Source organism: Corvus hawaiiensis, chromosome 15 (genome assembly GCF_020740725.1).
Source record: "Corvus hawaiiensis isolate bCorHaw1 chromosome 15, bCorHaw1.pri.cur, whole genome shotgun sequence".
Classification (NCBI taxonomy): Eukaryota; Metazoa; Chordata; class Aves; order Passeriformes; family Corvidae; genus Corvus; species Corvus hawaiiensis.
This window is the reverse complement of record NC_063227.1, coordinates 1,628,465-1,638,570: the sequence shown is the minus strand read 5'-3', so window position 1 is coordinate 1,638,570 and position 10,106 is coordinate 1,628,465. Positions and strand designations below refer to the sequence as shown.

At 49.1% G+C, this 10,106-nt stretch overlaps 1 protein-coding gene across 1 annotated transcript; it reads right to left on the bottom strand.

The window, feature by feature from the left end:
• Window positions 1-731: 731 nt before the first annotated feature.
• Window positions 732-9,800, bottom strand: IL12B (interleukin 12B). Its single transcript, XM_048320158.1, has 7 exons — window positions 9,457-9,800; window positions 6,380-6,464; window positions 5,235-5,510; window positions 4,345-4,462; window positions 3,226-3,419; window positions 2,345-2,490; window positions 732-1,134 (listed from the first exon to the last, which is right to left on the bottom strand). Exons 2-7 carry the CDS (start codon window positions 6,462-6,464, stop codon window positions 1,012-1,014), a joined length of 942 nt encoding a protein of 313 aa, XP_048176115.1. The 5' UTR covers window positions 9,457-9,800; the 3' UTR covers window positions 732-1,011.
• Between the last annotated feature and the right edge of the window lie 306 nt (window positions 9,801-10,106).

Genomic DNA, 10,106 nt, shown 5'->3' with positions numbered 1-10,106 from the left:
TGGACCATGGGAAAAGGGCCTCAGGAGTGGAAGGAGGGGAGGTTGTTCAGGAGGTGATAAATGCAGCTCCTGGCTCCCAGCTCCCTTCATGTTCCTGAGGGATGAGAGGAGGCTCAGAGCTGCCTTCACACCAGTGCTCCCAGTGCTCCCAGTTGGCTCCAGCTCCATGGATCTCTCAAGGAGTGTTCTCCAGCTGGGCACCAGCAGCTGTGGGCACAGAGAGCTGACACAGGGCAGCAGAAATCATCCCCAGGGCTCTGCACCTGCAATTCTTCCTTACTCCAATATCCTGGAGGACAGGGATGGCATGGATACCCCACACCCAGCTGCTCAGGCAGCCGAGGCTTTCTGTGCTTGCACAGTCCCACAGAAATTAATACAAATGAATATCGACTAGACAAATAATTAAACCATTAAATAATGGAATTGCTAAACAGTTCTTTCAGGAAGTGACTTTCCAAATAAGTTATCACATGAAATGGTTTGAACAGCAACTGCCATCCACTGGCCTTGCAAGCCAACAAATAAATAAATAAATAAATAAATAAAATACTGAATAGATCGATAAATAAATAAATAAACATCACACTAATAAATATCAAACAAATAAATATGAAATAAATATGAAATAAATATGAAATAAATAAAGGCACAATAATAATACGCAGGACATACAATAATAGCTGCCAGCAACCTGTCAAAATCATGTTAATGTAACATGATGGATGCTAAAGGTGTGACTCGAGTCTGGGGAATTTAAGAGCTGCCAAAATCAGGACCACATTCAACTATTACAAAGCAAGATAAGTTATGGCTTCTTAAGAGTCTCAAACGCAAACTTTTCTTCTAACTGTGCTTCTGTTCTTGTGCTAATTCGTTCTTTGCTGTCTCTAGGAGCGCTGTGCCACCCTCCCGGGATCTCCTACTGGTTATCTGTAAAATAAGGCCATTTCCATCAGAGTTCTCCCAGGTCTCTCAGAGCAGGACTCCCCGCCCCGCCTCGGTGCATCCTTACCTGCACAGCGAGGACCACTCGCTCCAGGAGGAGAGGTAGCAGCGGTCCCTGGCCTGCACTGACACCTCTGCTGGCCCGGGGGCTGGCAGCTGCACGGACTGCTCGTCGGTGTCATACACCTGGGGACAGCGACAGCGCTGGCAGGGGGCACGGAACACCCAGCAAAGCACCGGCAGGGCTCACCGAGCCCCCGCCGGGCTCTGGTGCCCCAGAGGCTCCAACCAACAGGTCCCAAAGCCCTGCGGCTTGGGAGAACCTGAGCTCAGCAGAAACAGCTGAAAAGTTCATGTGCCGCTGAGGGTGGTGCTCTGAATGACCCAAACCCACTGAGGGTGTAAATGACCCAACCCCACTGAGCTGGGTGCTCTAAATGACCCAACCCCCAAATCTAAACACTCATTAAACAAAGGGGCCGTTTATTTATCTGGGTTTTTCTCTTTTTCCTTCTCTTCCCAGAACAGGAACCCTAAAAACCAGAAGTTGCTCCCCTTCAGTATCGCTGAAATTCCCACTGAGGGCTGAGGTGGCACAAGGAGCATCCCCGGACGCAGCAGCTTCCCTTCCCTCCCGAAGGGATCGGAGGAGCCAGTGCTGCCGAAATCAGGGAATGAGCACCGGGGGAACGGCCCCATCTGCTGGTCCGGGCTGGATCCCGTCCCCTGAGGAAAACATTCCCTGGTGCCTTTGGTTTAATCCCCCGGAAAACTGGGATAACCATTCCATGTCTGCTTTCCTGAGTGCTGGACCTAGGAAAGGCAGCACTGGGCGTCAGTGGTCAACTGCCCTGTGGTCAAGTGGTTTTCCCAGTTCTTTCCCAAGCCAGGCCATCGTGTGTCCGAGAGCAATCTGGACACACATTGGAGATTTAACACTGACACAGTTAATTAACTCCATGAATTAACTGGAAATCGGGGGCAAAAGTCCAGACTCTCCACAGAAATGCTTCCAGATGAGTCACTGATCCCTTATTTCCAATTCACCCATGAAGTCTGAGCTACCCAGGTACGAACAACACACGAGAACACAGGGATCCTGGGGTTCTGAGTTTGGAAATCGGGATTTTCCCACATGAGGCCCCACACAGCCTCCTAATGAATTAGTAAACACAGCTCTGCAATGCTGGGCAGGATTTTCTGTCCTCAGTTACCTCAGGGATCTTCCTGCTCATGGACCTGGGAAGGGCTTTTCCTCTCAGGACAGAATTTGCCACATTTGGGGCTCAGCACCATTTTTTTTTTTTTAACTTTAATTGATTATTCTTGCATACAAAACTTAAATTATGTATACTGTTCAAGCAAGAAAATTGTGTCCCAAATGTTGTGTTTCTACCTGGTATTTGTGTCTCTTTGTGCTTTTAACTTTGACCTTGAAGGTCAAAGGGAAGTAGGAGTTTGGGGTGCTCCAGGTTCTGGGGTACGTCCAGGTCACTGTTCCATTGGTGGCCACGTACTGACACTGGGGGGGATCAGGCTTTACTGCAAGAGAAAACACAGAGGGATTAATTCACATTAACAACTTCCTATCAGATACTGGTGTGTTACTGGTGGTGGTTTTATGGGAACGAGCTTCGGGAGCCTCCAGGTTAAGAGAGGAGTAGCTTTCATTGGTAAGAACTGCCTTGGGTGCTTTTTATGGGAAATTAAGCACATTCCTAGACTCACTCTGGATAAGATCCTTCTTTTTTTGGCCTAGAGGGTTGCAGAGGGCTCTGCTGGACACACAGGAATATCTTTAGCCCCTGCTGACCATTAATGCATTTAGGAAAACCTCTGTTTCTTTGGGATGCTGCCTCATTTTCCTGTGCCCTGTGGCATCATGGCCACAACTCGGAGCTGTCTTAGTCCTGTCCCTTTCTATGAACCTGCCCTGGATGCCCAAATGTAGGAATGGGTCAGGAGCCTGAACCAGTTCTCAGAGCCTGCTGGGTCACTGGTGATTCTCTGGCTTGTCCAGAGCCCTTTCCAACCATGTCCATCCTTTGGACACATGCAGGGAGCTGGGAGTGTTGGGGTGCTGGAGGTCACATGCCAAGAAGATGCTGCTGCTTCACTTCCTCATCCTCCTCCAGCCTGCCATCCCCTGTTCCTGTAACTGGGGCTTGGTGGACATTTAGGGTAGGGCAGGGATTCCCAGGGCTGGGCTGAACCCTGAGTTCCACTGGCAGCAGCAAAATAAAGCTCAGAATTAACCCCCACTCCTGGGCTACTCACTGATGTCCCTGATGAAGAAGCTGGCGGTGTAGTTCTCATATTCCACCTCGTCGATGACCTCCAGGAAGATGTCGATGGGCTGGTGCTCCTCAGCAAAGGCACAGAAGTTCTCCTTGTGGCACTGGGCCGTGTACGTGGTCAGGGCCCCCTCGGTGTGAGGCACGGGGCTGCTGCAGGACACGTCTCCCTGGGGGCTGGCACAGAGCAGGGAGAAGCACTGGGAATGCTGCTTTGTCCTGGGAATGTGCTGCCACCACAACAATGTGTGTGCTTGGGACGGGAATGTTTTGGTTTGCCTGGACTTAGCTGCAGAAAAGGCTCAGTGGGAGCTGTCCCGTTCCCAGGGCTGTGGGATGTATTAATGTCAGACCACAGCCTCACCTCAGCCCTGCCTCAGCAGAAGGAATTAATATTGTAACCTAAACCTCGTTTCTCATCGCCACCATCCTGTGGCAAGCTCCACTATCCTCCTTCGTCCCTTGGCCCTCTCCCAAACCTTGCTGAAGAAATGAGGGTTGAGAAGTGTCCACACCAAAAGCTACCAAAGTCCTACCTGAGTCTGATTCTACTTTTGCTCCCAGCAAACGGAACCCCTTGGCAGCTGTTTCTCCTTTAGCAGACTGGAGTGACCTTTGCTGAAGCACTCCATGTTTTGGAGAACCCCCCAAGCAGTGGGAGGCAGGAAATCCCCCCAGGGTTCCCGGCACACATTTCCCTGCAGGTTTCTGCAGGGTTCCTCAGCACAGCCTTGCCTGGAGCCATGTGCCTCTGCCGTGGGGGCAGCCTCCCACTCCACTCTGCACCCGAGCTCTCGTTCTTTCTGGGTTGGCTCCACTTCCTCTCTGCCCTGCACCGACGGTTCTGCTATTGCTTAAGTTACTCAGTGGCTACTCCAGCCCACTTGGACTCATTCTGTTTTCAAGGCTTTATTCATTTCTGAGTGACTTCCATGCCCTTAGGAAGTTAACTTTATCCCAGTAATGACTCAAAACATTTTGGGGATGTTCAGACTTGGAAAAAAGATCTCCCCTTCTGCATGTCCCTAACAGCCTAAAATCCTGCCCAGACTAACACCAAGGGCTGCTCTGTGAGGGTGTGGAGGAAAGTACAAGCTCTTACCCTTTCAGGCTTCTGATGGTGAACTTCACATTTGGACTGTTATTTTCTGTCATCCAGGAACATGTGAAAATTCCAGAGTAGTTCTTTGCCTCACACTTTAGAAATGTCCACTTGGGCTCTAGACAGAGAAAGAAACCAGGAGTTATTTACTCTTCTTTGCCAAAATGGCCAAGGCAGAGAGAAAACAGCAATTCCTAAATTCACCGATTCCCTGGCAGTACCATGAGAGACTCAAATATCAGACACAGATGAGTGAGGTTCATGCAGAAAATGCAAAACTTCCCAGGCTTGTCCCAGGGTTAGCCCTGAATGGAGAGGCCCAAATGACAGCGCTTCAAACCTGGGTCAGGGCCTGGTTCTGTCAAATCTCTGAATCATGGAATCTCCTGAGCTGGAAGGGACCCACAAGGATCATGGAGTTCAACTGCCCAGACCCCCCAACACTCCCACCCTGGGCATCCCTGGTAGCGGTGTCCAAACCTATCCACCCTATCCTGGAGCTCTGGCAGCCTCGGGGCCGTGCCCATTCCCTGGGGAGCCTGGGCAGTGCCCAGCACCCTCTGGGGAAAGAGCCTTTCCCTGATACCCAACCTAAACCTCCCTGGTGCAGCTGCAGATGTTCCTTTGGGTCCTGTCACCTAGCCCTGGTTTTCCAAACCAATTCCTCCCATCCCTCCACCCTATCAGCCTAGAGAACCCCAGATGAATCCCATGGCACCCAATTCCTGTGCTGCTCATCAGCTGCACTGCCCAGAGCCACAGCAGTGATGATTTGCCTGCCACTGTCAGGAAAGCCTTTGAAGAGAACCCTTTTCCAAGGACATTTCCCAGGTGTTCCCAGAGCCTGCACAAAGCTGAGCAGGGACCATCCCAGCATTTTAGGGCCGCACCTTGAAAGCTTTTCAGAATCCACCTCATCATCTGCCCCTTGGAGTCGATTTTAGCGATGAGGAGGAGGTTGGAGTCGAGGACTTCATGGCTCTCCTGGCTCAGACAGGTGTAGTTGCCGGCATCTGGGAACTCCTTCACTGCAGCAGTCAGAGTCTTCCCTTCTTGTTTCCATTCCGAGTCCTTTTTCCAGTAAACTGCCTCCTCAGAGGTGTTACAGGTGAGCTCCACTGTGGTGGCTGGGGCCTCAGCATTCCACTGGGATTCTATGACAAACACTGGCCATGGCCAAGGAAAAATCAGGAGCTGCTCACACAGACCAGGGGGAAGCTTGGGCTGAGCCCTTTCCTTCAGCTCTGTCTCCAGTGAGCTCCGGGTGAATCCCAGTGAGCTCTGGGACCTTCTCAGCACCAGAAAAGGAGCTTTAAGGCTTTACCACAAAGGAGAAACACTAAGAAAGCTGTCAAATGTGGAACCTAAACTGGCAGAGGATACTCAGCTCTAGGAAGTTTGGAAGTCTCCCAAGCTCCCTATGGACACAGGCAAAGTGAATCTTCAAACTCAAAGTTTACTCTCAATGTTGACAAACAGATTTGCTGTTTTCAGCATTAAATCCCTCCTGGGGAACCCCCAGGATGAATATTCTTTTCAATGTAAAAATACGGGGAAAAGTCATTGAAAGAGCAGACAATCTGAATTTAGCAATTTCTGGCAAATCATTCAAAAGAATTGTTTGTTTTTGTTGAGCCTTCATTTTCATTTAATTTCTTTACCAGAGAAGTTGATAAACTACTTCTGGGTTTAGGTGTTACTTTCACAATTAATTCTTCCCTTGTTTGTTTTAGGGCTGTTCCCTAAGGCACAGGAGGCTGGTTTTGCATCCAGGCTGTGTGACTAAGACTTCGGAACATGAGGAGAGGAATGGGAAATAAAACAGTTGCTAATGCAAATAATGCAAATATTGCAAATATGCTGTTGGAGGACATTTAAAGACATTTAAATTTCTTTTCCATTAACTCCAATTAATTATTGTCAAACAAATAAACATATAGCCCTGGCCTAAGAAACTGGAGTTAACAAATCCTGTGCTCGTGGCCACAATTATAATTCCAGAGTTTTAGGCCTGAATAAGTAGAGACTTCCTTACCATTTTCCTGCAGTTTCCACTGGGCACTTTCCAGTAGGGCAGCAAAGGACAACAAGGACAGTAAGGCACGGAGGAGGTGAGACATCTGTGGGGAAAAAATGTTATTAAACTTCACTGAGGTTGGCTGAGTGTGCTCCAAAATTGGGCTGCGGCTGGGCAGGGTGACAAGGACACAAATTCAGTCCCAGTGGGCTGAGAAAGATCCTCCCATTCTGAGAACTCTGGGACTGCATTAAAGTGTTCATCTCAGGTTTGTGCTGGAGCTGGAGCCAAGATTTTGATCCACTTGGGATTCTCATCCCAAGCCAGTTTAGAGAAGGAATCGCTCAGCGGGAATTGTGTGAGTGGGTCTGGGCTGGTCCCTCGTTAAATACTCCTCATGCAGGAAAAGCCCTGCTGCTCCAGTGAGGCCAATTCCATGAACAAGGCACTGGAAGAAAGGATCAATGGGCTGCCCAGGGAGGTCTGGAGTGCCCATCCCTGGAGGTGCCCGAGGAAGGTCAGGACGTGGCACTCGGGGCTCTGGGCCAGGGACAAGGTGGGCATCGGGCACAGCTGGGACTTGGTGATCCCAAAGCTCTTTCCCAACCTCCATGATTCCATTATTCCCCACAACCAAGGCACTGCACTAAAGGATCAATGGACATCAGGTTTCACCCATCCAAAGCCTGAGTTTGGTTCAGCTCATCAGCAGTTCCATTAAAACAATGGATTGTGGATAAACCCAAGGAGCTGCTCAAGGGTTTTGCTGGATTTTGTCTCCGTCATCTCTGAGCAAGTGACAGCAGGACAATAATCAGTGCAGAGCTGGTGCCAGCACTTGCCTGACTGCTCCAGTTCTAGTTCTAGTTCTAGTTCTAGTTCTAGTTCTAGTTCTAGTTCTAGTTCTAATATCCACCTGATCTCACACAATCTAATTTTATGAATAATTTCAGACAGAAGTCCTCCTGGATTCAGTGGCACAGCCCTGTCTGCAGGAAGGGCTGGTATGGAGATCACTGCTGCTGTATGCCCAACATATAAATGTGTATTTATCCTGAATCTGTTCCAAATACCACCAGAGCTCTCCATCAAACACCAAACACCTCTGCCAAATATTGTCATGACTACTGGGTACATAAAACCTTTAATGACAGGTATTCAGTTGCACTTCCAGACCTTGTTAACTGGAGATTAAATCAAATTAAGGGAAATAGAATCTCTTAAAGAAAGAGATGGTGAATATAATCTCAAAGCCTATTCTGACTACAGTTGGAGGTTGAATGCAACTGAAAAGCACAAAATTAAGTGGTTTGAGTTGGTTTTGCCTCCCAAACCACTCATTTTGTAATGAAAGGGGAGTAGCCCTCCTGATTCCTTGAGAGCAGAGTGGGTTCCTGTGGGCAAATCTGTTCCCAACAGCTCCTGCTGTTCTGAGCATCCTAAATCCTGGTCACAAATCATCCAGTGCCCTTTGGATTTGTACCCAGCTCTTAATGGAGGAGCTACAATAAAGTGTCTGGAGAGTGTCCAGGAGAGGCAGCAGCTCCTGTTGAGCTCAGAGAGGAGCATGAGGGGCAGGGAAAAGCCAGTTATCATTGGACAGAAATGACAGAATAATTTAGGTTGGAAAAGAGCTCTAAAATATATCATATTGTATTAGCAGTGCACTGCTTCATTGCACTCTTAGATTTCAGGCAGGATTAGCTGGAATTTCCAACAGAAAGATTCATTTGGCAACTTTCTGAAAGTTGCTGGTTTCTGTCACAGGAACATGAAATTCATCACCACACTTCATAAACCTGAAACTGAACATCAAAACACAGCTCAGACTGGGGGAGAGGAATGGGACTTGTGCCTTCTCTTCCATTCATCACAATTAAAACCTCCAGGACAGAAAAGTTTCTCTTGGTTTGAGAGAGAAGCTTCATGACTCAGGCTTTCGATGAAAACACTTTAAGTTTGTACGGAAATGATTCACGTTTTAGATGTGGCAGAGCACCCCCTCCCCCATCTCAACATTGTATTGAAAAATTGATCAGAAACAAGCTCAGTTTCTCAACACCACCAGTGAATTCCTGAGCACTTCAGAGATGAGGATGTTCCAGTTCCATATGTTCAGGGAATCCCAGAATCCCAGGATGGTTTGGGTTGGAAGGACCTTAAAGCCCATCCAGTGCCACCCCTGCCATGGCAGGGACACCTCCCACTGTCCCAGGCTGCTCCAGCCCCAATGTCCAGCCTGGCCTTGGACACTGCCAGGGATCCAGGGGCAGCCCCAGCTGCTCTGGGCACCCTGTGCCAGGGCCTGCCCACCCTCCCAGGGAGCAATTCCTTCCCAATCTCCCATCCAGCCCTGCCCTCTGTGGCAGAGTGAAGCCATTCCCTGTGTCCTGTCCCTCTATCCCTCATCCTAAGTCCCTCTCCAGCTCTCCTGGAGCCCCTTTAGGCCCTGGAAGGGGCTCTGAGCTCTCCCTGGAGCTTCCCTTCTCCAGATGAACACCCCCAGGTCTCCCAGCCTGGCTCCAGAGCAGCTCCAGTCCTGGGAGCAGCTCCGTGGATTCCTCTGGACTCTCTCCAGCAGCTCCAGGTCCTGCTGATGTTGGAGACCCCAGGGCAGGAGGCTCTGCAGGTGGGGTCTCACCTGAGCACAGGGGCACAGGGACAGAGTGTCCCTTGGTGTCCCCTCCGTGTCCCCGCTGCTCTGGAGCTTGAGCGCTGGGACTGAGCCTGGATTCCTTCACTGGGAATCTCCAAATGATTCCTGTCAGGAAGGACCTCTGGACCTCATCTGGGCCAGTCCCAGCCCCAGGCAGGGCCAGGCCAAGGGAACAGAATGGCCATAAAAGGAGTTTGGCAATGCTGCCAGCCCAGAGACACCAATATTGGCCCAATAAAAGGGTTGTCACTGCCTGGTGACACAGGTGACAGCTCCAGGAGCATGGACATGGGTACATCATGTGCTAAACTTTATGAGTACATAAATACTGCCCTGAGGACAATGTCCCAAAACCTATTTAAATCCACGCTCACATAAATAATTCTAAGCTGTCATTCATTTTATCTGACAGCTGAGTAGAGAAGAAAGGAGCACTCACCGTTTCCTGGGAAGCCTCGGGCTGGAGCTGCAGCTGAAGGTTGGCTCTGTGGTGTGGAGGAAACAAAGTCCTGAGTCCCAAAGTCTGCAGAGGAAAGGGGTGCCTTATAAATGCTCCCAACGTGAGGGGAGGTGCTCCTCGCTGCTGAATAGCCACAGGATTGCAACACACGGCCCCAGTTCCTATTTTACATTGGGCCACAGCTACAGCCAAAAAAAAATATTTGGGAGTCCCAGGTAAACTTCAAGGAGGAAATGAAATTATGAGATTGTTTAACGACCTTTAATGGTTTGCCAGTCATTTCCTTTTCTCGCTGGTTTTCTCTCTCTCATTCTGTCTCTTCGTCACAGAGGAAGAGTGAAAAGACACCAAATCAACTTCCAAAAGTGTCTGATGGGAAATACAGAATGAAGCCTGAAAGAGAAAGTTCAATAAACTAAAACTCTTTCTACCTGATAAGCATGAGAGAGATAATTACATGACCTCTAATCCTGGCTCCCACATCAATCAGAAGGAAAGGGAATATTAAGTTTTAATTGCTGGTTTCGAGCTGTGTTTGTTCTCTTAATTGAGGCTTAAGTCAACCAAAAAATTAACAATTAGTTCTATCTTAGAGATAAACCCTGATGTTTGCACATTACTATGCTGCA